General features: G+C 56.7%; 1 protein-coding gene across 4 annotated transcripts in view; it reads right to left on the bottom strand.

Moving 5' to 3' along the window:
• Window positions 1–27,073, bottom strand: part of LDB3 (LIM domain binding 3) — a 66,302-nt gene that overhangs the window by 13,975 nt on the left and 25,254 nt on the right. For 2 of the 4 annotated variants that reach the window (XM_035023249.1, XM_035023253.1), the window contains exons 7-12: window positions 23,785–23,954; window positions 23,265–23,301; window positions 11,694–11,876; window positions 8,334–8,476; window positions 1,369–1,789; window positions 54–234 (exon numbers count right to left, since the gene is read on the bottom strand). In XM_035023249.1, the coding sequence (XP_034879140.1) occupies window positions 54–234; window positions 1,369–1,789; window positions 8,334–8,476; window positions 11,694–11,876; window positions 23,265–23,301; window positions 23,785–23,954 (1,135 nt within the window). Of the gene's footprint in view, window positions 1–53; window positions 235–1,368; window positions 1,790–8,333; window positions 8,477–11,693; window positions 11,877–17,273; window positions 18,074–23,264; window positions 23,302–23,784; window positions 23,955–27,073 lie in introns of those variants that run through there. The other 2 variants (XM_035023258.1, XM_035023262.1) reach the window with 2 other exon arrangements.

Below are 27,073 nucleotides of genomic sequence, written 5' to 3'. Positions count from 1 at the left end.
AGAGAGATTGGGGAAAAGACAAGAGTCAGAGGAGAGGGATGCTGCCCACTTACCCCCATGATTTTGGTGTTGCACTTGGCACAGATTGGGGCAAAGAACTGCTCGTAACAGCGCTCGCAGTACACGTTGTTCTGCTCCTCCACAAAGCACATGTCGGCCAGGGAGGTCTTGCAGTAGGCACAGTTGAACTCTTCCGGGTGCCAGGAACGGCCCATGGCTACCAGAAAGGGGCCCCTGGGGAAGCAGAGAAAGGCAGCCCCAAAAGCTCGAGACCAGATGTTTCAGGACACCCAAAACTATTCATACTTTGACCCAATAACCCTGACTTTTGTAACTGTTCTAATGAACTGATGTGAAATTCAGATAAAGCTCTATGCAAAAAGATATTCATTGTTGCAGCAACAACAGGGAAGCAACTCAAATACCTCCAAGTAGGGGACGGGGGAAGTGTATTCATAACAAGAAGAGCCAAGACGACCATGCCAATGGCTGGCCTTTATTGAGTGCTTACTCTGTGCCCGGCACTGTTTAAGAAGAAATGTGCGTGGATTAACTTGGTTAGCGCTTCCAACAATCCTAGGAAGTAGGATTATGGTACCTGCTTTCAGATAAGGAAACTGAGGCACAGAGAGGTGAAATAAGTTGTTCAAGGCCAAAGGGCTAGCACAGCCTGGGTAGCCCAGATCCAGATTAGCAGTCAGAGCAGTGGGACTATGAGGAAATGTGGTGCATTTTCATTTTTACTTTTTGGAACTCTCTAATTATTCTCTAATGAGCATGTGTTACTTTAAGTAAAAGTGTATTTATCACATATATATGCCCTCCTCCCTAACACACACATCCTATAAACATACTATGTCCAAACAAGTGTCACCTACGTCTGTGAAATGACTTGTTTTCCTTTTAGGGTGGCAGATGCCCACCAAAGCCCCAAGCAACACTGGCCTGTCTGTGGAAAGACCCAGAAAGAACCCTAAAGGAAAGCTGGGTCAAAACTAGCACTGTCAGCCAGCTTGCACCATGCCCAGTAAACCTGACAACAAGACCTATGATTCCCAGAACCCGGCCTTAGCCCGAGGGGGAGGTCCTGGCACCAGGCACCGTGCTGGGAGCTTCACCCACTTACTTCATGGAATTCGCCCGACTCCCGGGGAAGTGGGTGTCACACAGGTATGGAAGCCAAAGCTCAAAGAGGGTCAGACTAGGTGGCAAGCCAGAGGAGCCTGAGGCTGCCCAGCAGGGAGCCTTCTCCCTACTCCTGCCCTCCCTCTCACCTCCCCCACCCTACCACAGGGTTCAGACAGTGCACAAGCACCCCACACCCCTGCGCTCCCAGCGCCCCAGCTCAGGGGCACAGCTGGATCGTACCTGATGATGTTGCTGCAGTGGCCACAGAGCGGAGTCCTGCTGCTGGCTGGGACGCGCTCAGCCCGCTGAACGATGCCCCTGGCCAGGGGAGACCCCTGCGGCCCCGTCGGGGTGTAGGCAGGGGTCCCTCGAGGCAGGGTCTGCTTGCTGATGGAGGTGGTACTCTTGCCAGGGGCAAACTTCTGAGAGAAGCTGTCATCTGTCACCCATGGGGGGCGGCTGGCAGACTCCACAGGGCCCCCACTGTAGGCCGCTGAGGGTGCAGGGTTATAGCTTGGGGCTGGCGAGGGGGTATAGGCTGGTGCCGGGGAAGGGGAGTAGGTGGGGGCAGGAGAGGGGGTGTAGGCAGGGGCAGGTGAGGGGGTGTAGGGAGCTGGACTATAATTGGCCCCCGGGGATGGGCTGTAGGTAGATGCAGGCACTGCAAGCCAAAAATAGCCAAAGAAAAATGTATCAGGAATTCATTTACCCCAACTTCCCCCACCCCCAGCCAGAAAACTCTAAAAGGTGACTTTGATATTAGAGCGGTACAATTCCAATTTTTATGGAGGACACGTTCCTGAACTTCTTGATGCCCCAGATTTGAATTTGCAGCAGGGAGCCAAGGGAGATAAAGAGCAATCAGAGCAGAGCCCTTGGGAGCTTGAACAGGACTGGGAAAGGGACATAGCTATAAATATCTGCAGCTGTGTGGGGTGGGGCTTGGCCAGGCCTTGGCTTCCAGAAGCCTGCAGAAGACAGGGAATGGGGGCGGGCATGCCAGGCAAGCCTCATATCTGGGTCCCCTGGGCCGGGAAGGGGGTGGGAGCGGGTCAACTTGGCCTTGACTGGAAGATGCTTTCAGTTGCACTCTGACCAGAGATTTGACATCTGAAATGCCTCAATCACATGTGTTTGCTGAACCTGGACCTAGTCCAGCCTTTGGGACAAAGTGGATGATAGGGCAGTTGGGTTTTTGGGTTCAGGTTTCATGTTTAGCTACAATCATTTTCTCAAAAAACACTTCAGCTTGATTTATATTGGGGGAAATTTCACCTTGGTTTGATTGGGGCGGGGGTCTTGAGAGAGCCATTCAGAGGGAGCCTGGGCAGAGATGTTGGGGTGACACAGCCCAGGTCTAGCTGCTCCCTCAGTCTGTGGCTGCCTCTAGGAGACCCATGCTCCCCTACACCACTCTGGGGGAAACAGAGTATGTCTGAGTGCGTGTGAAATTACCATGAAAGAGTGCAGGAGAATGCACTACCTCACTTCTGGAACCTCCACCTCCAAGTCTCCCAGAGCTAAAAAACCTTTTTGGGGTGACAACACAAAGGAGCACTGCAGCTGCTCACCCAAAGCCCTCTGAGGCCTGCGCCCTCAAAACCTAGGTTTCTAAGTTCTGCTGCCTCCCACTGTGGAGCCTGCACACATTCCAGCCAGGGAGGTTCCAGAAGCCTCACCTCAACTCACAGTCTGTGCCTCTGGAAAGAGGCCTCATTCCTCCCATCCTGGGAAGCATGCTGGGGCAACCTCCCTCCATTCCTGAGCCTGCCTAGGTGGATGGACTATGCTGAGGGGTCCTGAGAGAGCCCCCCTCAGTTTCCAGCCTGGAAAGGAAGGTCTTGCTCAGGGCTAAAGTTCCCCACCTGGCCTCGGATCTCTCCCACCTGGTTCTCCTGGACCACCTTGGGTGGCCTGTGGCCTGCCGTTCCAATCGTATTGTTCTACTCCCAGATGACTGGCCCTTCAGAGCTGGGTAACACAGGAAGCCCAGTACTGTGGGTGGGTAGGGACCAGGCCTGTGTTATCAAAAGTTGAAGGGGTAAAACCCGCCATGGCCCTGTCTTGGAGTCATGTTGGGAGTGATGCTGGCTTCTAAAAGTAAAACTCTCTCCATAAGGAATCAATCTTCTTCCCACTTACTAAGGGAGTAGGCTTGGCACATAACAGGTCACCTGGTTTAGTCCCCTTTACAGTTGAGGTCACTGAGGCTCAGACAGAGCCAGTAAGTGGCAGAGTGAGTCTCCAAAACTATTCTATTACCCCAAGGTGCCTCTGTAAAGAATATAAGTCTAATTTCCAGAAAATCTTGGCACACCATGTCATTGAGGAATAACTATCAACTTGGAGGAGGTCCCATGCTCTGGCATGTAGCACAGCCATCAGGAGCCCTGGGTTCAGGTCCCAGCGCTACTACATCCTGGCTGTGTGTCCTTGGGCAAGTTCCTTAACGTCTCTGGGCCCGAATGTCCTTTTTAAAGATGGCATTAATAATTCTTAGTGCCTCACAGGTTGGTTATGAGGTTTCAAGGAGACAAGAAATATAAAGTGCTTATCCTAGGGCCTGGCACAGTGTATGCATCATTTCACGTTAGTGAGCATGGTGACTTCTGGGTCTCAGGGTCTGGGTGAACTGTCAGCTCATCTTACTGCCTGATGGTCACCTGAGGGAACGCATCCAGGGAGACTGTGGGATGTTGGGGGTGGGGACGGGAGATGTGACACCCTGAAATCAGATAACCTGGGACTAAGTCTATCACCAGTGGTAGAAAGTATGATGCCCCTGCCTGCCTCAAAGAGAGTGGTGGGGACCTACTGGGGTGACATGATGCATGCACTGTGCAAATTTGTGAAGCCCAGATTCCAAGTGTTGCCACCCTTCCTAACAACCTTGCGTAGCAGCCAAGTGCCCAGAGCAGGGGGTCTCAAAGTGCTGGGGCAGGGGTAATGAGGGGAACGCCACCAGGGAGAGGGTGTGGGGAGAGGTGATCTAGCAGAACTTCAGAGCAGCTTCATCCCTCTCTATTATATATAATGGGGTTCTAAGCAAGATTTTGTCCCCCACCCTTTTTTTTTGTAAAGTGGGGGCTCTCTGCTGAAAGGGATTATGAACAAAGCCCCAATCCTGTGCCAGTGCGCAGCCCTAGGTGGCCAGTGAGCCCTTGAAATGTGGCTAATCGAAATTGAGAAGTGCTATCCGTGTAAAATACACACTAGATTCCAGGGCTTAGCACAAGAAGAGAATATAAATATCTCACTAATTATTTTATATTGACTATATATTGAAACGATGCTTTGAATATACTGAGTCAAATAAAATATGGTAACATTAATCTCACCTGCTTCCTTTTCCTTAAAAAATGTGGTTAACTAGAACATTTATTTTTATTGGACAGTGCTGCCCTCATCAGCTCAGTGGCTACCTAGGACTGGCCGGCTGTGTTATCCACAGGCAAGGCCCTTTACGTGTATTATTGCGTGTAATACTCACTGCAATCCAGTGAGGCAGAGAATATTTTCTAGTCCACTTTACAGTTGGAGAACTGAAGCTTGGTGAGCCTAAGTGACTACTGGAAAGTTGGGGAGCTCGGGCAGTGGGACTCAACTCCAGATCCCCTGCTTAACCACTCCCTACGCAGCAAAACAGGCTTTAGCATGCCCCTTCCAACTCGGGCCCTTGCCCGCTTTTCCTGCTTCCCTCCAGCAACACAAACCCGATTCCCTCTGCCTGGCAGACGTTCTCTTCCCTCCTCCGGAAGGCCTTCCAGACTCCCTGATCCAGCCCCCTCTTCTAAGCCCCCGCGAAAGTCTCGGCAGGTCAGAGGCATGCTGGAATCTGGAGTCCGGTGGGCTGCCCTAGGGGCCTTCGGTTCCCCGAGGCGCAGACCGGCAGCTCCCCCCTCCGCATCGCTTGCCCCCACTCTAGTGGGGTGAGGGTGGGAGCGCGAGGAGCGGCTGCTTCCCAGTCCCCTTGCCGCTGCGCCCTTCCTCCCGGCTCTGGCCGCGCCACCCGAGACGTGCCAGAAGGGAGACTTGATATCCCATCTCCGAGCCCGGGGCTGTTGCTATTTCTGCTTGACGGAATTAAGCCCGTCTAAATTAGAAGGTGATATTTCATCTCTAATTGGCAAGTTCAAAAGGCCCCTATCGCACTCGGCGGCCTCGGGAATGTGTAATTAAACAAGGTGATTTCTGACTCATCCCAGGTCGGGCCTGGCTCCCCACGAGCGCCGGCCCCCGCCCGGCCCGCGGGCCGACGTGGCCTCCCCCCGGCCCGCGCGGGGCCCCTCCGCCCACGGCGAGGCCGACCCGGCCGCCTCCCGGGCCCCAGGTGTTCCGGGGAGCGGCCGCCCAGCCCGGGCGCCAGCGCTGAGAGCCGGGCTGCGAACGCCACCCTCGGCGCAGAAGAGTCCCGCGGGGAGCTGCGGCCCGGCCTGGGTCGGCGGAGGACGGGAGCGACTCGGGCCCGCGTTCCCCGCTTCTCCCCGGGCCGCCTGCCAGCCGCCCGGCCTCCCCGGGAGAGGGGCGGAGGCCGGCCGCCTCCTTCCCTGCGGGCAAGCATGAGTTAACGTCTGCACCGCCTGGGAACGCCGCGGAGGGAGCCCCGCCGCCCCGGGGCTCCGGCACGTCTCGCCCGCCTGGGCCCCAGCCGGGCAAGGAGGTGAGGGGGCGCCGGGCGCGCCCCCGGAACCGTGCCGCCCCCTGGCGGGCCTGCGGAGGAGCGCCGGCGCCCGGGGTCCGCCCCGGAAGGTGCCCAGGAGGACCCGCCTGGGAAGGGAGCCCAGGCCGGGCCGGAAATGCGCTCTGGGCGCGGAGAGCGCGCCTCGCCTCAGCCGGCCTCCTTCCCGCCCTCCCCGCAGTGGTCCCCGTGTCCGCAGGGCAGCCGCGTCCTCCAGCTCCCTCGGAGATGTTGCACCACTGCAGCCAGCTCCGAACTGCTCCCTAATCCCGTGACTCTAACCTCAGAACCTTGTGTCCCTGCCCCTGGAAGGACAGGGAAGGGCGCCTCCTGTGTGCCAAGTACTCTGCTGGGTGCTTCCTTTCGTCCCCAGAACACGAGGTCTACATAGCTTCGTGCCCATTTTTCAGAGCAGGGCATTCAGGCCGCCGGGACGAAGTGCTTTTGCCTTGGGGGAGGCGGAGCAGAGCCCCGCACAGGAGCCGGTCTGATGCTGAAGCCGCTTCTACCGCCCGCACTCAACACCGCGGGCAGAGTTCTACACGAGGAGGGCTCATGATGGCTCCTCGGCCCTGCGCGTCAAGTCAGGCTCCCCAGAGCAAGGCCCTTCCGGCGCAGCCCCTGTCTGACCTCCCTGCCCTCCGGCTTCCTTGAGGATCCTCTCTGGGGTCTCTCCTTTTCCCTAACAGGATATGCTCCTGGGGCGCCTGGGTGGCTCAGTTGTTAGGCGTCTGCTCAGGTCATGATCCTAGGGTCTTGGGATCGAGCCCCGCATCGAGCTCCCTGCTCGGCAGGGGAGTCTGCTTCTCCCTCTCCCACTTCCCCTGCTTGTGTTCCCCCTCTTGCTGTGTCTCTCCTCAAATAAGTAAATAAAATCTTTAAAACCAAAAAACAAAAACAGGATATGCTTCTGAGTCTGGACTCGACCTCATGACTTCTTGACCAACTCTTCCTTTCTGGCGTGATATCGAGAAGCCCCCTCCCTGTCCCCTTAGAGTTAGCTACCCCATTCTTTCCTGAACAAGTCCTTAACTTCCTCACCTCATCACTGTTACCATGTGTGAAAATGGTGTGTGTAACCATTTGGGAGGGGGGCGGAGAACAGTTTGGATATTACTGCAAGTGGAAAATGTCATTATTGCTAGAATTTCTATAGTCAAGATGGCTGTGAAGAGAAATATGCTTTAAATGAAAAGTGTATGCCCACCTAAAATCCTATCTCAGCCACCCATGGAACTTGCATGGGCCCCCTCTGGGAACCCTTGCGACCCATGACCCCTGTGTGTTCAGCCACCAGAGTGCACAGTTCACAGCCTCTCCCCATGCCATTCTTTACCCCCAACTTGAGTTCCTTACCAGCATTCAGTCATTCATTTATTCCTTCATCCACTACCTTTGCTGAGCACCTCCTCGGTGCCAGGCCTGAGTCAGGGGCTGGGGAGCCAGTGAAGAAAATCTGCCACAGCCCTGCCCTCCTGGAGTTCAGGGTCAGAATCCAGTGGGAAAAAAATGGGGGCGCCTGGGTGGCTCAGTCGGTTAAGCGGCTGCCTTCGGCTCGGGTCATGATCCCAGGGTCCTGGGATAGAGCCCCGCATCGGGCTCCCTGCTCGGCAGAGAGCCTGCTTCTCCCTCTCCCTCTGTCTGCCGCTCTGCCTACTTGTGCTCTCTCTCTCTGTTAAATAAATAAATAAAAATCTTAAAAAAAAAAAAAAAAGAATCCAGTGGGAAGGAGGGGATGGTGGTATCAGCCCTGGACGGCTATAGATGCCCAGAGCTCTCCTGTGGACATATCCGCTAGACCAGGGCACACAGGACCTTCCCCCAGCCTGGGAAAATACTGGCTAAAGAGCCCTCAGCTTCACTGCGCAGGGGGCAGGCAAGGGAGGGCGAGGTAACTGAGAATTGCCCTCAGGCTCTGAGGCGCAGGCCAGACTTTGCGAGGAAAGAGGGGACATGGGGCTGAGTCCTCATCCCTGTGGAGGGGCCGGGGGCAGTGTTGAGAATGGGGACCAGAGCAATGGAACAGACAACCAAGTGAGCTCAGCCACTGGCTGACCCTGTGCTGGCCATTCTGTTGCTGGTCACGTGTGCTCTCTGGGCCTCCATTATCCTGCCTCAGCTGAGGAAACCAAAGACCAGACAGGATGAGCAGGTTGCCCAGGGTCACAGCATGATGCAGGAGGTCTGTCCAAAGCCTATGGTGTTTTCATTACACCTGCCTGTCTTCCAGCTTGAGGCAGACCCAGACTCCTAGAGAAACAAGCTCCTCCCCTAAACCCTTTCTTCCTTCACCTTGAGCCTGGAAATCCTCAGCCAGGAACGGGATCTTCCTAAGAGCTGGGTGGCTCCATTCCTGCCTGGCACCGCTCACCTGTCTCCCCAGGGCCAGAGGCAGGCTCCATAGGATTCTGGCCCACATTTGGAGGAAGGAGGGCTGAGCCTCGTTAGCAGGGCTTCACTGGCCACCAACCTTTTGGGGATGTGGCCTAGAAGCCATGTCCACCCTCCCCTCCGTTCTGCCTCTCACCTGGCTGGTAGACAGAAGGCCGGATGCTGGCGGTGGTGACAACCCGGGGCTTGGGCGCAGGGGCAGCTGAGGCCTCACTGTATGTATGAGTGGCAGGTGCTGGAGAGGTCGCCTTGGCGGGACTGTAGGCAGAGGCCTGGGGCCTGGAACCAAGGGGGGAGGAGTTAGCAGCCAGAAGCACAGCCCCACCCAGGCCCTGGGGCCTGCAGTCCTGGCAGGCGGGCTCCCCCCGTCTTCAGGAGCCTCTGCGAGGAGAAAACCTGACAGAGATAGTCCTAGGGGGTTGCCAGAGGCTGTGAAGGAAAGACCATGGTGGTCTTTGAGGGGAAGAAGCTGCTTCTGGGGGCTGAGTCTTTGTGAGCCTGGTTAGAGCAATACAGCCCATTGCTGGTGCCACCACCTTAGGAGAGAGGGAGGAAAATCACCAGCCAGCCAGAAAGACACACAGAAAACCCTTCAGTCCCCAGGGAGAGATTGCCAGGGTGGGGCTGGGGCTGGAGGGGGCAGTAGCAAGAGAGAGGAGACAGATGGAGGTGGTCGGAGTTACCCTTCTCCCTAAACCTTCTGACCTTCTGGGGCACAGCCTCAGGCCACTGGCCTCCTCCCCATTCCCCTTCCTACGTGGCTGGAGGGAGCTGCCAAGTCTCAGGTTTCTGGGTGCTCCAGGGAGGGCTCATTGGAAGCCAGGAGACACCCCCCCCCACACACACACACAGAGGCTTCTCTGCACAGGATTCCTGTTGCCCTCTTCCTGCTGAGTTAGCTGCCAAGAGGCCTAGAGCAGCCTTTTCCCACTTGTGACCCAGGAGCCATGGGACCTCAGTGATGGGGGGAAAGTACCCCAGTTCATTGCCCTCAGGAAATGCCGTTCTTGGCCTCTCCCCTTGGAGAGCTAAAGGCTCTAAGTACTGGAGTTAAGCAGCACGTTCAACTTCGTCTCATTCAGTGTTTCCCAGTTTCATTTGTCAGTGAACAACCCCCCCCTCTTTTTTCCACTTAAAACTGAAGAACACCTTACTGAACACATCCTTGGTCTCTCCCTACATCTTTCAGATCCCCTTGGGGACCACATGTCCACACCCAGGGCAAATGGGTCATTGATGGGGATGCTAGAGAAGTGAGCCCCTGCAAACGTACTCCCCGCCCCCAGCCCATGGCTTCCTGCCTTCCTTCCAGCTGTTCCCCCAGGGCCCAGGTGCTGGGCAGAGTCCAAGGATAAGGAAGCACCTTCTTCTCCAGGGCTGTGGGAGGGGGTGGCCCTGAGCTAAGAACCCATCGCACTGCCAAGCTCCTGAGCAGACCCAGAAGCGTGTGCAGTGCTGCCCAGATGGTATGGAGGTAGAATGAACCTCAGACAGCCAGTGCCCCAGACGCAGGGGGTGTGCAGACTTACCGTGCCAAGTTACCATGTTCCTGATGGGGTGAGGCATTGTCTCCCCTCCCTGGGCCGGCCTGCCCTGCTCTGATAAACCACAGTGGAGTAGGGGCCTTAATGGAAGAGGGAGTGTCCAGGGGTGTCCAGCCTCCACTATGGTGGAAGGCTGAGGGTCAATGGGGCTTAGCCAGGCTCTCCCAGCTGTGGAGAAAGCTTTCCCAGCATCCCAGGAGCTAAAGGTCCTGTGTCAGGGATTGGCATTGGGGGAGGAAGCAGAGGCTTAAGACACCCAGCAAGGATTCCGAGGCCATGCCAAGAAAGGCTGGGGTGTCCATTTGCCTCCCCCTGGCTCCCTCTAGCTCCATCTAGCCTTGTGCGAGAAGGGGAGGTATCTAGGCCCAGAGCGTGGTTCCCTGGTCCTCTCTGCTCTGGCCTGGTGCTAGGACCCCTCCAGGCATCTCTCCAACCTCCACCCAGCCCTCATCTCCCTTTGTAAGGCAAAGGAAAGAAGGGTTTGCTCTGTTGAGGGGCTCCTGAGGGCCCCAGGATACTGAAGACACAGAGGCCAGAAGCACAGTGCTGGAGCTTACCCTTGAGCAAGGCCCCAGCGTCTGGAGCTTCTCCATCCAACTTGAGAGGCATCTCCCCACTTAACAACAGAGACATTTCTTACCCTCTTCAAAGTTTCTTTGTGCCCTTACCTGAAGAGACTCTGGTGTGCAGAGGGGAAGCAACTTGCTAAGTGACCCCAGGAAGCTGGAATAAAACAACCCCTGGAGGTCCCAGACTGGGCTCACCCTTGAGGCTTGAGTTGGGCTGGGCAAAGCCTAGCCTTGGCACCACCTAGGTCCCTATGAAGCCTGGGGGCAGGGGGGCAGCACACAGGTCTGCAGGCCACTCTGCCCACCCTCCATCCTGCCTCAAGCTGTGCCAGGGACCTTTGAACCCTGACCCAGAGAGGCATGACCTTTCCAGCAAAACCCTGGGAAGGGAGCATGGGAAACTGGGAAAGCTGGCTCTGCCCCCAAACACCAACTTGACAGCTCCATGCAGCCCAGAAAGAGTTGGGCCTGTCTGGCCGTTACACTGCCTGGCCATTCTAGAATGACTCATCCATCCTGCCCTGTCCACCTCCCCGCACCCCTCTGCACCCTTTGCAAACTGCAACCCCCCATTGCCCCCCTTCCCCACCCCTGCCTTTGCTGGGTATCCAGGAGGTCAGATTGAAACGCAGTAACTCATAAGACTCGAGAGCATTTTATGTGCTAGGTGATTTATGCACACTTTTTTCTGTCCCAACCCTCAAAAATAGATGTTGCATTAAACATCTTAGCAGAGGAGAAACTAAGCTTCAGAGAAATTCAGTCACTGTCTGTGGATTATAGACAGTAAGTGGTGGAGCAGAGATTTAAGTCCCATGGCATGGGCTACCTCTGGAGGTAGCGTGCTCTCTATCAAGAGAGAAGAGAGGGTAAAGGAAGAGGGCAAGTTAGTCGCTAAATACCTGCCCATATCTGACCTGCCTGACATGCCCAGGTCAACACTGTCTCTGCTCCCTCCTCCAGAGAGCCTTCCTTGACTTCCCCAGACCACAGGGACAATTTCCATTCTCCCCCTTTATCCCAGTTCCAGATCTCTCTTTGTTATCTAACTCTGTGTGTGTGTGCGTGTGTGTGTGTGTGTGAGAGAGAGAGAGAGAGAGAGAGAGAGAGAGAGACCTCTATCTCAGAACATGTGCTGGGGGGCAGGGCAGCACGTCCCTATGTCTGTCCTGAGCCACACAGTGTGTTCCCCTGCAGTGACCCCCAGTCTCCCCTTCGCTCTCAGCACCAGGCAGTGCTAGGCTTGGCTTCCCAAGGACCCCGGGGTCCTAACCACCGTGGACGGGCCTTTCCGAGGGCACAGTTGTCAACAGGTGGACCGAGGCTGAGGCCGTTCCTGCTTCCCTTGCCTGAGGTCAGGGCCGGCACCTGTGGGCCAGTTACCTTGGACTGTCCGCGGGGCTTGAGGCAGGGGCTGCGGCGGACGCGCTGGCAGCATGGGCAGTGGCTGCGGTCAGGGGTGGCGAGGCTGCACTGGGAGGGGCAGCAGCAGGTGGCTGGGCAGAAGCGGGCGGCTGCGGGGTGGCGGCCTGGCTGGTGCACACTGGAGCATGCTCAATAGGGGTGCTGATGAGGCGGGACCAAGAAAGACAAGAGGTCAAGGGGGTCCCCCTGCATAGGGATGGTGGCTGCAGCAGAGGCAGGCTGGGCGGAAGGCACCATCCATACTGCAAACAGAGTAGAATCTTCCGGAAGGTGTGTTTCCAGGCTCAGGGAAGGAGTTCCCAGGACCCCAAGAGGGAAGGGCTCAGAGCACTTGGAGGGCCACGGTCGCATCAAAAATATTCTCAAGCCTGGCAAGTTTCCACATACCCACCCCGCCCCCAATTTCTATGTACTTCCTAATTTGTCTTTCTCTGTATATATGATAAAAACACAGTGTGGTGGAAAAGTAGATTGAACTACCAACCGAGTTTCCTCGCCCATCCTGTTTTCCTTCCCCATTTAGTCAGAGGCATGCATTGCATTTGAGAAGGGATGATAACAAGGCACAAAGCAGAGGTAAGACGTGCACATCTGTGGAGTTCTGAGAGCCTGGGTGTCAGGCTGCAGATGACTCGGGGCACTGAATGCATCTGGAAGACGGACGAAAGCTACCATGCCAGGCAGGTCAAGGGCATCGGAACGAGAAAGGGGGCAATGTGGCAAGGGGGATTCAAGAAGAGAGGGAGCCGTGTCCTTGTTCTGGATAAACCCTGGGGAAGTAGCAGGACCCCAGAGTCTCCCCTGCCCATGATGAAGAGGCAGGCAGACCCAAGACAGCCCAAAGATCCCCAGGTCATCATGTGGCCTAGCGGCCTTAGAGGGTTTCCCACACACTGCCCAAGAGTCATGAACAAGGTCCTGAGTGCCCACACAGCTGAGAGACCCTGTAACTGGGAACGAGAGAGGTGGCTGCTCTGGCGTGTGCACCAGCATGAGACCACGTGGGTTGGGGATATCCCAGCAGATGTCAGCGCAGGCCGACCACCGCCGAGGACCAGGTCCCCACACGCCCCACCCCACTGCCTCTGTAAGCACCTCGTCCCCTGAACCAGTCCAGGCAAAAGAAGAGCATCAGAGCCTGGGCTGATAGGATTCGATTTCTGCCATCTCTGCGAAGCAGGGCAGAGAATACAAATTAAATTATAGGAAAGCAACGAAATGCACGTTCTTTGCTCCTTGGGGTCTTTGGACAGAGATTCGTACTCGCTACAACAGCAGCAGGATATGCAGCTCCTGCCAGTGGAAATGACCTCCCCCATGCTCTGCAATTCATTTCTTGAACTCGTACTACATGTCCAGCACGTGTCTTTAATTCCTCCCAACAGCCCTCTGCTCATCGACTCTGTTTAATAGATGAGGGAATGGAGGCTGAGAGAATTCAATCAATCGCCCAACCTCCTGGCACTTCCTGGCAGTGACAGCAGGATCTGAGTGACGTGACTTTGGATTTGAAACCTTACCCAGGACGCCAAGTGGCACCCTCATGGAGGAAGAAAGAAACTTCTTGTGATTAGTCAAGTAGAATCTTTCCCCAGCAAAACACACTCTTCTTATTTGAAAACAATTAGAATACTAATCTTCCCTCTGTGACTATTTACCATATGCCAGACCTTGTGCTGAATAACTGTACCAGCATCACTCCATTTGATCCTTTCAACCTCCCTGAGCGATTGGTATCATGATCCTCGTTTTACAGATGAAGAACCTGAGGTCCAGACAGATTGAATCTCTGTTAAATGCCACGCAGCTGCCAAGGGGCGGAAAACGGTGTGAGCCCTAATCACTACAAAGCTTCTCAATCTTTCATAGGAAGACAAATCGCCTGGGAATCTTGATAAAATGCAGCCTCCGGTTCATTGAGTCAGGGGGCTGAGAGTCTACATTTCCGATAGGCTCCCGGGGGGCGCCACCCACTGCTGCTGGTCGGCAGACCACACTTGGAGGAGCGCGGTGCTAAGGAGGTCTCTCCCAGGTAGCAACACAAGTGGGCCATGAGCTCTTTACGAAAGCGCTGCTGGAGTGCTCTCCTCCATCCAGAGAGGTGTGTGGTAGAGACAGGCATGAAATAGCAAGAGAGGGTTGGGGAAGAAGAGAACCAGAGACGTGGCAAGGTTGTAGCTTGACTATCCTGTGGGAGGGAGCGCCATTCTTCTCCATGACTGTGTGGGACGAATTCAGGGTGGACAAGGGCAGTGGCTATGTCCTGTCCAGCATTTTCCCAGCTTAGTGATTCTGACAGAAAGCCTCAGGTAGCCCCGCTCTCAGCCTGCATCAGTGCCTTGAGGCCACTCGCCCACCCTCCACAAAAGAACCTGGTTTCTAGAAGTCATGCCTGTGAAGCATCGCCTCAGAAAAGTGCTGAGTCATAGCCCGGAGCTGGCTACCCGGACCCTCCTCGTGGCGCAAGCAGGTGCGGCCTGGGACAGCTCAGGCTGATGAGGACACCTGGTCTCCTCTATTTGTTCTCCCTGACCCTGTTGCATGCTTCTGGTGGGCTTCCGAGAACTGAGGACACCACTCAGGACAGGAGTGATGAAAATGTCTGGGTTAGAGACCGTATTCTGTAGGACAAACAGGAAGTCGGCTCTGCCTGTCCCTTTTGCTCTAATTCTCTGTCACACCAACTTACGTGGTGCTCTCCCCAAGCATAGCTCCAAACGAACACTGAATTCTGGGGGGGAAGGGGGCCGGTGGAGCTAGATGGGGGCCCTAGGAAAATTCATGATCTAGCATCCTGTTTAGGCCCACTGTTGGCAGACACCAAGCAGCCAGGGCCTAGGAGAAGTAGGGGTGGCGCTGAGGGCATCCTGTAGGATCTTGGGGTTCTTGTTCAGGTCAGCTCTGGCCTGAAGTTCCACAGGCGCCCAGAAACCCCAAGGAGAGCAAGTACTGCAGGGCACTTACTTGGCCCTGGCAGCACTCCTAAAGGGAGTACCCACCAGATCACCCCAGCCTAGTCTAGGATTCAACAACTGCCTCCTGACTCAGTCATAATCCACTTTAAATATCAAAGCAAAAACCAGACCAAAGCACCAAACCCCCTATACTCAAATGCTCACGGCTGCATGGGGAGGGCGTGGCCGGAGGACAAACACAGGCTGGCTACAGTCCCCCTTTCAGCCCATCGCTTCCCTCAGCCCGGCTGGCAGCAAGGGCACCGTGCCAACCCAGTGCCCCTGCTCTGTCGTGATGGCCCTTGACGGAGGGAATGGCAGGGCTCGGCTGATGCTCTTATTGGTGGCAATGATATGTATGGAAAGGATAAGGATGGTATTGGTGATGGTGCTGGGTCTTGGGTTTCGTGGTCACTGGGCTCAGGTTGGAACCATGGGTGATGGTGGAGGTGTTGTGACTGATCATGCCGGGGGGTGGCTGCCACTATTCAGGTGATGATGCTGTTTGTATTAGTTAAGAGAACGGAATATGAACATCTCTGTTGATTGCATGATGGCAGAACGCCAGTCAGGGGGTTGCTCTTGAAATTAGTCATGCTGCCACCGATCGAGCTGGCATTCCAGCTTGCGACCTGATGGCTATGGCTCAGGGCCGCCCTGCCCACATCACGCTACCGCAGGGCTGCTGCACTGCACAACTCCAGGGGCCCCGGGGTCACTGTACCCTAGGCTAACGACACCCCTCAAGAACACCGTCCGGTGATCCCCATAGGCTGTAGAGTGAATGATGCCCTGCAACCTTTGCTAGTCCCACGTGCCCTTCAGAATACAGAGTCCCCTCGCCTGGCATCTCAGCTCTGGACCGCCAACCAGAACACCCATTCCAGTCAAACTGATTAACTCAGGGTTCCGGGACACCCCTTCTTCTCCTCAGCACTTCTGTTCCCTCTGCTTAGAGCACCTGCCCAGCTTTCCCTAACTGTACTTGCCCCAATCCTACCTAGTCACGAAGATCAAACACGCAGATGGCTTCTTCCAGGAAGTTCTCTCTGACCCTCTGCTTGGAGGGGTGCTCCCTGTCTCTGGACCTCACATGACCAACTTTGCATCATGGCCAGCCACCGTCCACCTCGGTCCTTTCTGATTCCTTTGGCACCCACAGCAGTCAGGCGTGGCGCCTTGACTAAAGCCCATAGACACTGAATGCCAGATGAGGAAATCTCTCCTCGGTGTCACCCAGAGGGCTTTACACAGTCCCCTGGCCTAGGGCTGCCCAGTGCGCTCGTGCAGGAGCTGGGGGTCATTGGGAGGACGCTGGGCAGGGTGGAAAGCAAATGAGGGCCTTCCAGGGCTTCAGGAGGCCTTCAACAGGCAGGGGCCGAAGACAGGGGGCTGCGAGCCCACCAGCTCTGACTGGTTGGCCCACACCCTCTGCCAGCCTCAGGACACCCCCTGCCTGGGACTTCTCTCTCTGTCCGGCAGCCCGTGGCCCCACAACCTACCCTTGGGCCTTGGTAGTCCTCACCAAAAGGTCAGCGAAGTATGGGTGTGCTCCAGGATGCTCGAGGCAAGCAGGAGCCCACACCTACCCTCCCCTGTTGATCCCCCAGCCAGCCTGCTCTGCCTGGGCCTGGCCTTGGCCCTGGACTCAGACTGCTAGGGGTAGGAAGGGATGGGAGGCCAAGGTGGAATAAGCTGGTGGGGCGCTTCGGGGAGCAGCTCAGTGTGGTGGGCAGGATAGAGCTCTCCCCCTGGCCACCCCTTCCAGGTGGGACTGCCAAGTCCCTAGACACAGAAAGAAAGCCTATGCCCAGTAATGGGAGTGGGAGCAAGGCTCTGGCCCAGTCCAGCCACGGGGGGCATTTGGGGAACCCTGGGGGATGGACCTTGGCATCTGCCTTTATTTTTAGCCTGTGGTTCCCTCAATCAGGGGATAGGCTGCTGGGTAGGCAAGTGGGTAGACAGTCTTAAATGCTCAGGACTAGGACAAGGCCACAGGTGGCCAGGGCTAGAAGCAAGACCAAACTGGAGGCCTTCCACACCTGCCTGCCACTGAGCAAGCCTTCAGCAAGCCCAAGAATTCCCCCTCCTCTCCTCTCAGCCATGGCCTCAGCCCACTGAGGTCCTCCAGCAGTTCCCCTGTGAGCTGCTCCTTAGTCCAGGCGAGCCCCTTCCTTGCTTCCTGAACCAGGGCTGAGCATGACAGTGCCTTCCTGGGCCAGGGCCTTGCAGCATGCCGGGGATGGGGATGATTTCTGATCAGTAGGCCTGCTGGTTGTGGCTGGGTGTGGCTGGGGAGGTAGGGGACATTCCAGAACCTTCCCCCCTCATCCCCACTGCCCTGTGGGAGGCTACAGCTGCCCAGTGGGCCGCAGTGCAGACTCCCAGCCACCATTTGCCCCCCCTGAGCTCCCCCAGCCCGGGTGGGGCCCTCGAGTCAGGAAGTCAGCAGCAGGCAGAGCTGCACTGGGTTCCAGCCCCAGTGGGCACTGCCCGAGCCCCTTTTCAGGGGGTGCCTGTCCTCTCCCCATCTCAGAATGCCCCTCGAGTGGTACGCACACAGGCACAGCATGACGGGGGCTGGTTTGGTTCATTTTAAATCCTCTTTATTTTAGAACAAGCATGCTTATATGTACAGGAGAGAGAACTAGGGAGCCAGCACACACGGCACAGAGAGGAGAGCACACCCCCCAATCTCACCACAGCCTGGAGGGACCTCTGCCTCATCTACCCTGGGGCTTCCACTTCCTCTGCAGAGAGCCCTGTTCTGGGCTGCCCGGGCTCCAGAAGGCTCCAGAAGGCAGCGAGGGAGCAAGTGGGGCCGGGGGAGGGGGGCTGGGTTTGGCCTCTTCCCGGGACCCTGACCTAGAGGCGGCCTATTCCAGGACAGCACTAGGCCAGACTGCCTCTCCTAGGAGCTGAGGGGGGTGGGAAATGGGCCAGTGGCACGTTGTTTCCCTCGGTTCTGGGGGGAAAAACCTGCCACATCCTCTCTGATCTATGGTTAAGGCCCTGGGCAGGGGAACAGAGGCGTGGACCATGAGGGCGGGGTGGTGAGGGTTGTACTCAGGGTGGGGGCAGGAATGGGGGCAGTGCTGTGTGGGGCTGGGCCTCGGCTATCAGCTGTGGGGTGGGCAGAGAGCAGAACTGCTGCAGTGGTCTATCCAAGGTGCCCCCCAGCACAGCTATACATTCTCAAGCATCACCGTGGGGCTCACATGCCAGAACTGTGTGGGGGGTGGAGGGGGGTCCAGCCTGAGAGGAGTGGGGGGATTCCAGATAGGCTTTTAGCTTTTAACATTAAGGATTTGGGCCGAAAGGCCATGGTGCCAGTTGCGCAATTTGGCAAAACGTGGGCTGTTACGTTCCGTTTCAAACCTTTCCCTGTGGCACAGAGAGAGACAGAGACAGAGACAGAGAGACAGAGAGAAGAGAGGAGGAAAGAGAGGGTTAGGGGATGTGTCCCATTCTGTCTGACAGCTCGGGCAGGGGGCATGGGAGGGAAGAGTTTGGTTTGGAGAAGCTTGGCTACCCACGGAGTACTTTCCTGGTTTGGGGCAAGACCAGAGTCCCAAGGACCAGGATTGAGGGACTGATGTCCCTGAGCTGAGTGAGTAGGAAGCCACGGAGTAGGGGCCTGGCTAGTGGGCCTGAGGTCAGGCTAGGCAAAGGCGTGGGTCTCTGGGTTCTCCCTGGCCCATGTGGTTAGGGCTGGGCAGGGCTGCTTTGGCTGTGGGCTCTTGGGACTGAACCACATAGGCAGGTGGGCCTAGCATAGTCTCTGTCCCCAGGCTGGGCATCAAGAAAGAGGGACGCCTGTTCCCGTGATGAGGTTTGGTGAGCAGACCTGTCACCTCCCTATGCTTCCCTGGCCTCTGCCAAGCCTTCTCTGTCCCCAGACAGAAGCCTTCAAATACCACCAACTGCCCCCACCTGCCCAGGCCTGAGCACAGCCAGGCACCCACGTGCACGTGCATCTTCACGAGACCAATGGCACACACACAGGGGACCAGGACTTCCCACCACTTCCCACCTACAGGGCCTCCGGGGCTCCACCCACAGCCTGCTCAACCGAGGGCGCTGGACAAAACAGCCAAGGCACAGCCAGGAACGGAGAAACGGAGGAGAGGCTGTGTTCAGGAAATGCGAGTGCTACGGATGCCAGAATCCTAGGCCTTCCAGGCTGGAGGGACAGCTAATATTCTCCAGACCAGAGGTGCAAATTGGTGGCCCAGAGGCCACATCCAGGCACAAAAGCGGTGTGTTTAACCCGGACAGTGTTTAAAACTCCTTTTAAAAATGAATTGCTATGTCCAGACCATGGAAGACTATTCAGTAATAAAAAGAAACGAATGAACCATTGGTATGCTCCATAACTTGGATAAATCCCCAGGGAATCAGGCTGACTAAGAACAGCCAATCCCACAAGGTCACGGGCTATATGATTCCATATACACAACAGACTTGAAGTGATAGAACTACAGAAATGGAGAACAGATAACAGATTGGTGTTTGCCGCAGGTTAAGGAGAGGGTGTGCACGGTGGGGAGGTAGGTGTGGCTATAGATGGGCAACAGGGGGAGAATCCTTGGGTGAAGGAAATATTCTGTGTTTGGCTGTACCAGTGTCCACGGGCTGGTTGTGATTTTGTACTATAGTTTTGCAAGATGTTACCATGGGGGATAAGGTGTGTATAGGATCTCTCTATATTTATAATTTCTTACAACTGCATGCCAGTTCTGCAATTATCTCAAGATAAGTAGTTTAATAAATGAATTGCCAGCATATAAAGGTCAGGAAGATCAGCGTTAGGTCTCTGAAAATCAGAGATGGGGAAATGCTGGTTTACATTTCTCTAGCAGTCCTGCATCCCCACATACACACCTTTCCACCACCCCACATCTGCATTACGTGGCAGACTCTCCCTCTACACGCTGAGTCCTGCACACTGTGCGGAAGATTCTGTTTGACTGCCAGCATCTTGAAAAACCACTGTCCAAGACCAAACTTTCCTGATACCAAGAGGAAGCGAAGGCCCAGAGATGTCTCGCGAATGGCCTTAAACCACGCAGAAACTCAGCGGCAGACTTGGGATCTAACTAGGATGTCTCCAAGGTTGGGGAGAAGGAAGGAAGACAGCAGAAGCAGGGGCCCTGCTGGTAGCACAATCGACCATCCTGTGACCACCCAGGACACAGACATGGCCAGTCTGTCCAGCCAGGCCCATGGTCTTTGTCATCAGTGCTCAGTGACAGGCTCAGAGATAGTCCCGGAGAGTCAGTGACTCTCATGAGCCTGCTCTCTTGCAGCTGTTGGTAAATTCATAGCCTGCCCAAGACAGGATCCAGGGGAGGAAAGAAGAGAGGGGGCAGAGAGAGAGGAGAGCCGGCAGGAGAGAAAGGAGGAGAAGTCCTGGGACACCCACGAGGCTTTCTCCTGGTGTGGTTTTCAAACTTACTAGGCCGGCAGAACACCAAGAATGAAAAATCCACAAAACTTTTGCCATCTGCACGAAGGTTCCCTTTGGGGGAGGGCTCAGAGCTGTGCTGGCACCAGGAGAGTCAGCCATAGGAGCTGGGACAGAGCTGACTGTGCACAGGGAGGGAGGGAAGAAGACACTGGAGTGCCCTGGGAGGCCACAGTGGGGAGAAGGGAGGAACCAGTGAGTCCCTGAGCTCTGTTGGAAGTAGGGGAGGGAGAGGAAAAAGAACCATGGATGGGGCCACTGTGGAGTAGGGACTTGGAAGGGTTTTTACACTGTGGAGGAGTGTGCAGGGCCACCCTCACCTTCGACTCCTCTGTGAACTTGTCACTCAAATCAACTCTAGTCCTTAACACTTGGGGTCTAAGAGAGTGGCAGCGTTCTTTACACAGGTGAGCATTGGGTAAATGCAGAAATTGCTCTGATAAGACAGTTGAGCTCCAAGGTGGGGGCAAGGGGATGTCTGAGTTACACACTGGGGTCTTCTGGGATGGTCACACCCAAGCAGTGGGAACCCGATGCCTCAAAGATTCAAACCGTGCCTAGGGCAAACTAGGCTTGCCTCTGCTTCCACCCTGGTCAGCGCTGCCCAGCATGGACCCCCCCTTCTGAGCCATCAGAGCCCCGGAATGCACGCCCCAAGTCAGAGGGAAGCTGTGGTGACGTCTCTGAGATTAGAGACTCGGCCTTTGGATGGAGGCACTGTTCGGGCTCTGCCACTTCAGCTGGAGGCCAGGAGCCCCAGTATTTCCAGCACCCGTGTAGGAGCTAGCAGGAGGTTGCTGTCTTAGCCTGCCTAGAGAGTTTGTAAGGTGCTGGGGGTCTTTCCTGGGGGGGGGGGGGGGGCAAGTCCACAGTAGATGCCTGGACTATTTAGGGCATCTGCCTCACCTGTAAGGAGAGGGTCCCTGAGGATTAGGCTCTGCCTTGGGCTGGCCAGCAGGTGGGCACTGGAGCCTCAGAGGGAAGCTACCTGCTACCAGCTGCTAGAGACACCGTTTAGAAGGCAAGCCTTAATCTCAGACCCTCCGGCTGCTTGCGATTCAGTGAGATGAAAATGCCCACCTACCTCCTGTGACTCCGGGGAGAAGGCACATTTTGTGGGAGGCTTTGAAGGCAACTTCCCAGAAATTAAAGTCAGGAAAAGGGAGAGGAGCTGGAGGCTGATGCCCCTCCAGGCCTGGGTAGAAGGTTTAGTGGGTGCCCCAGAGCCTTCACTGCAGGGCCAGAGACCCCAGGGCTGACAGCAATGCAGTAGCAGTACTGGGGTGGGGGGAGCTGCTTTCTCAGGGTGGGGGCCCAGAACTGAGGGAAAAGCAGGATGGAGCCTCTTATTGGGCCCTCTTTCCAGACTTCCCTACAGAAAACCCTTCAGTAGCTTGGGGAGAGGCTCTAAGACCTGCACCAGAGTTCTCAAGACCCCAAGACCCCTGCCTCCTGCTGGGGGCTGAGCCATGCTCCTGTGGGATTCGGCCCCAGGGGTGAGGACTAACCTGCCCACATATCTCCAGGACCAAGCAGAACAAGCCCCGGGAGATGCTTCTGAAAGGAGGGAATGACCGAGGCCCAGAGACACCCCTTCATACTGGCTTTGGTGTTCTCACTCAAGAACTTTGCAGAGCCTGCAGATATTCCCCGCGGAAATACGAAAGAGGTTCTGCCTTCTAAACGGTGTCTGGTTGAGGAGGTGCGAGCTCAGACTGACTGGCGAGAGGGACTAAACGTCACCAGAAGTACTCACTCCAGAGGCAGGGCTCTGTCTCATGGGAGGGAGAGAAAACACGCTGCAGGCTTCCTGACAGAAGGCTGTTTGCTGGGCGGGGAGCAGGGTAGGGCTGCTGGTGTGGGGTAAAGCCCCCCCTGTCAGGGAGCTACACTGCTCACTGGAGCGTCTATGTGGATGGCTTTAAAGAGGAAGGTGGCCAAACCGGAAGAGCGCCATGGAGCATAGGAGTGGGGACAGCTGACAGCTCAGTCACACTTGAAGTAGCTAGATACTAACTCGAGCGAAATCTCAGTTCGGGCTCTGTGTAGACACGGTGCAGGCACTGAAGGGTTAACAACAGTTCCTGGAACTGCATGCCGTTCATTGTTAGCAGGCCTGGGAGGACCGCACTTTCTGCTTGGATGCCCCAGCCAAAAAGTGGGAGCAGCTTGGATTGGCAAAAATGGAGGTTGGAAAATAAAAGCCACATCAACTCTGAGCAGACCCCAGAGCCCCACTGTCCATACAATCCTGGGATCACTACACACCGGTTAGCCAAGTATAGAGAGCTTGGACCCACGTAACAAGGCACCTCTGAGCTCCAGCCCCTTACAGGGAGGCCGCCCCAGGATGCACTGGCCCAAGACAGACTCTCCCAGGAAGAGCACGCACAACATTTGCCGCCAGAAGTATAAACACAATCATACAGGGCCCCAGGCCTCACCACGGAACACCCTAGCAGGTTCCAGTGGGTTCCAGGGCAGTGTGCCCCCCTCATGGCCAGGTCCATGAGCAGCTGGCAGGCTGCAGGTGGTAGGTTGGTGGCTGTGGCCCCAGGCCTGCCGCTGTTGGGGGGACCATACCCTGAGACACCTAGCCCTATAGCAGCAGCCATTGTGCCTTGAGCACTTTATGGAACTAATACTTCAGTGTAGGTCTGGACAGGTGAATCCCAAGGTCAGGTGCCCATGCCCAGCACAGCCCTCCGCACGCCTGCTTCCCAGTGCCCAGCCTCCAGACTCACAGGGGATGGGCCCTGCGATGAGTGTGCAGGCAGGGCAGCCCTCACAGGGAGACATGCCCTCATTCTCAGCAGCCCAGCGAAGGCCAAAGCAGCCCTGCCCCTGCCCAGGGACAGAGCCAGGAGAGCCCAGAATCCTTATTCCTGCAGCCTGGGCCCCGGGGATAAAGACTCAGCTCCAGGCACCCACCTCAGTGACCTGGGATGAAAGCCTCAAGCCAGCGTCTGCTGGAGCCCTCCAGGGGCCAGGAGTTTCCAAATACATAAACTTGAGAGGTTCCTTCCATGATTCATGTGACCTGGGAGCTGCCTGGGGAGGGATTGGGTTAGAGAGACAAGGCCACAGAGCCTGAGTCCAGGCACTTACCTTGACCTTCGCAAAGCTTCTTCATCAGGGTCTTGCACTATGGGTAGAAAATTGCTGATCAGGAGGAATCGCAGAGAACATAGGAGACCCCACCAATGACTGAACAGTGATTGCCCTCCTGTAAACCGTGGCAGGGGAAAGCTGTGTGCTGGGCAGAGGGCAGGGGGAGAAGGGGGACCCAGAGGAAATGGTACAGTTGGGAGGGAGCGGTCCGAGGTGTGGCCTGCGAGGTTCTCTTATCCCAGCTCTGGGCCTGTCATTTTGCCCGCAAGCCACATGGCACGTGGGCTGCCCCCCGCTGGAGTCAGGGAGCTGGGCAGAGGGCCGATGTCATTGGCAGCCTGGCCCAAGGGGCCCAGAGGGGCTCGGCAGGCCCCTAGCTATCTGTCAAGGCCAGCTCATCTTCAAGGGCAGGGGCTCGACTCCCTAGCTTCTGTGGGCCTTAGGCCTCATGGCCCCTCCGCATCTCCCCTGGCCAACCCCCCCCCCCCCCCCCCCCCCCCCCCCCAGCTTCACTTACTGTATTCTGTCCCAGTCATCTGGGCCAGGATGCGGAAAGAGCGAGACTGCAGGTTGGAGGAGCGGCGGGCCCACTCGTCAGCCTCGTCTTCCGGCTTGTTCTGGTTCTTAATCACGGCCTGGTACACGGGGGAGGTGCTGTCCACCGCAAGGTCTTTAATAGGAAGGCTCCTGCAGGGCAGAGAGAAGCCGTGAGTGAGGGCGAGGCTGGAGGCCTGCTCCTGTCCTCCTGCACTGCCCCCACAGCTCATCTGCTCGCACCCCCACACCCTGCACACCGGTTGGTGGCCCCTACTTGTCTCAACCCACCATGCCCTCCACCCACTGCCATCCGAAAGCCTGCAACAAGGGCTTGGCCTGGGTCCTCAGTGCTCAGGGTGGCCATAGCGAGAGAGCGATTCCTCTCAGATCCCTCCTGTCAAGCCCACACCCCACCCTGGGCTGACTCCACACGCAGACCTGAAAACCCACCCCCACCCCAGCCGCCCCCCGCTCAGGGGGAGGGCTGGATCTCTTTTAAGGAAAGAAGAGGCAGAATAGTTCTTTTGAAATAATTTCACCCTCTCTGAGCAGCTCCTGAGTTTGGGGCTGGGTGACAACGGGCCTTTCGGGGGACTCAGAGGCTTCTACAGGGTCAGTCCTTTGTCCTCCTCACACTGTTGGATCCAAACAAGGAGCCACCAATGCCAGGCCTGCCCCAGAAGAGGACTGGGGGCTCCCGCTCAGCAAACATGAGCAGGCGGGGTGGGGAGGTAGTGTGAGAAATAAGGCAACCAGGCTGATGGGCTGGCATTGCCCACGATGGGGGGAGGCAGTTGGCGGGGGGGGGGGTTCTGGCCTGGGGGAGCTGGGAGTAGAACTGCAGGGCAGGTCATTGGTCCTCTGCTCCAGGGCAGCAAGGCCTTTGGAGGGGGACCAGGTGACCTTCCCTTAGACTCCCTTAGGCACACAGCAGGTACTCAAAACTTGCTTAAATGAATGAATCCCACATCAGAGCCAGAAGGGACCCCAGAATCTCTTGGGTCCAGGGCCTCCCAGCCTGATTCAGACTGCAGGGCATCTTATGGGTGCCCACTTACCCTGGCCACGAGAACTGGAGGATCCTGGCTGTCCAGCCCACCCTCCCGGGAATTAGGGTGGACTTGGGTCAAGTTCACAGCAATGATGGCCTGGCTCCTCACCCTATGGACCAGTGGCCCAGCCCTCTCCCCTTACAGATGCTGAAACTGAGGTCCAGCAAGGCTAGCTCGAGGTGACAGCATGTAGGGGCCCTGTTGGGTCAGAGCCCAGGCTTCCTGGGTCCCACCCCATTGTCCTCTCCATCAAACTCTCTGCAGCAAAAACAACTCAGAGAGGCCACTTCTGCCCACTGGGGCCTTGCACACCCCAGATGCTCCATACCTGGAGACATGGCCCAGCCCAGGCACTCACTCCGTCCAGCCTCCCCTTGCCTGCTGCTAGGGCTGCCTCTCCTGCCCTCCAGAGAGCCAGCTGGCTGAGAGAGGGACCTCCCCAGGGCCCACATCTTCTAGCCTCTCTGCAGGAAGCTGGAAGGAAGCACTGGCCTACTTTCCCAGGATTGGGAGTCTCTCAAGATTGGTCCCCAGCGTATGGCTCAGAGTGGGCTCTAAGAGCAGGGGTGGAAGAAGGTGACAAAAGGTGACCAAGACATCACGGAGCTGCCCCTACTTCCCTAGAAGGTTCTGCCCTGCGCCCGCCCCCCTCCCAAGCTACGGCTACTGGCAGCCTCAGATCAGATGGGGAAGACCAGCAGATCCCTCCGGGGTCCAGCAGGGGGAGGCTGGGGCTGCCCAGAGAAGAGAGAATGGGATCTCACTATGAGAGGCCATTTCTGGCCTAGGGAGGGGCAGAGGCAGTGTCGGCTGCCCTCGAGTGAGAGGTGCAGTAGGAAGGCAGTAGCAGGACTCCTTGGTTTGCTAGAAGGGAAGGAGGAAGTGTGGATTTCACCACAGCAGAGGGAAGGTGTAGACCCAAGCCCAGGCCCTGCCCTTGAGCCTGCCTACACAGCATCGTGGTCCAGAAAGTGGATGGAAGGTGTTTGCTGCCATTTCTCTGGAACATGCCCTCGAGGCTCTCCCCTGTTCCTTCCACAGCTCCAAGGGCTCAAGAAAGCTCCCTGGAGTGAGTCCCTTGGGATTCACATTGTTGGTCTCACTTCCCACAATGCTGTGCAAAGACCAGGGATTTGTGTTGCTGCCCCGACAGACGCTGGGAGTCAGAGGAAGGAATTCCCGTCCTTTTGAGACTCTGGGGCTCAGGGAGAATATGTCCAGAGAAAGGATGGAACAGGCCCTATAGTCCTGGGACCCTGGGACCCTGGGTCCGAGGCTACTCTGGACCCACTCCCGACATGGTCTTCCTGCCACCAAAAACATTCCACAGTCACCACAACATCAAGGTCACCTCTGGACACTTATCCCACTGTCCACTGCCCCCAAATCTGACTCATCTTTCGCCTCCCGTGGGTGGTACTGGCAGGTGCTGGCTCCTCCAGATCCATCTCCCGTGAGGATCCCAGGGAATGGCCTCCAAGAGGCCCCCTCATCACCCTCTTCCCTGAATAATGGCCCCGCGTGGATTCCGACGTTCAAGTCTACGCTGTCCCGGAGCAGACGGGGAAGGCTGTGGGGATCCGCCGCAAAGCACAGCACGGAGACCCACTCCCAGCCCTGGGGGCAGGGGAGGCACGGTGATGTCATGACTCTGATTTCCGCGTCTGTAGTGACATTATTTGAGGCAAACCCCGAAAGCACTTGCGTGTATAGACTGCTGAGCATGTCGTTTGGCTGTGAGGCGGGTGTGAGGAAGGACACGGACAGAACGGCTGTCCTCAGACATATCCCACCAAACCCACACACCATCCCTCGACCAGACAGACGGCCACGACGCGGAACAGACACTGTGGGGTCTACTTACACCAGCGGCGACGCCCTGCCAAGCAGAAGCAAGCCCAGCAGTGAGCGCGTGTCCGTCAGCGGATGGCAGAGGGGCCGCGCGCACACAAGGGAGCGGGTTAGGGTCAGAAATGAGTTATGGGAGCGGGGTGGACAAAGGAGGAAGAGAAAGAGACAAAAAGAAAACTGTCAGTGAGGAAGGAATCATGGGCATTAACAGCAGAAACGGAGCACCTTACGGCACAGGGGAGGGGGGCCGGCAGGTCCTACCCCCGGCACCATGGTCACATCAGCCCAGCAGGGCTAAGTTAGAAGGAAGGGGAGAGCCGGTTGCTTCCCAGGCACGCGGGCAAGGGAGGGGAGGGGAGGGGAGGG

Source organism: Mirounga leonina, unplaced genomic scaffold (assembly GCF_011800145.1).
Source record: "Mirounga leonina isolate KUSES-001 unplaced genomic scaffold, KU_Mleo_1.0 Mir_114, whole genome shotgun sequence".
NCBI classification, from domain to species: Eukaryota; Metazoa; Chordata; class Mammalia; order Carnivora; family Phocidae; genus Mirounga; species Mirounga leonina.
The sequence above is the reverse complement of the archived record's forward strand: the minus strand, read 5'-3'. Positions and strand labels throughout refer to the sequence as shown.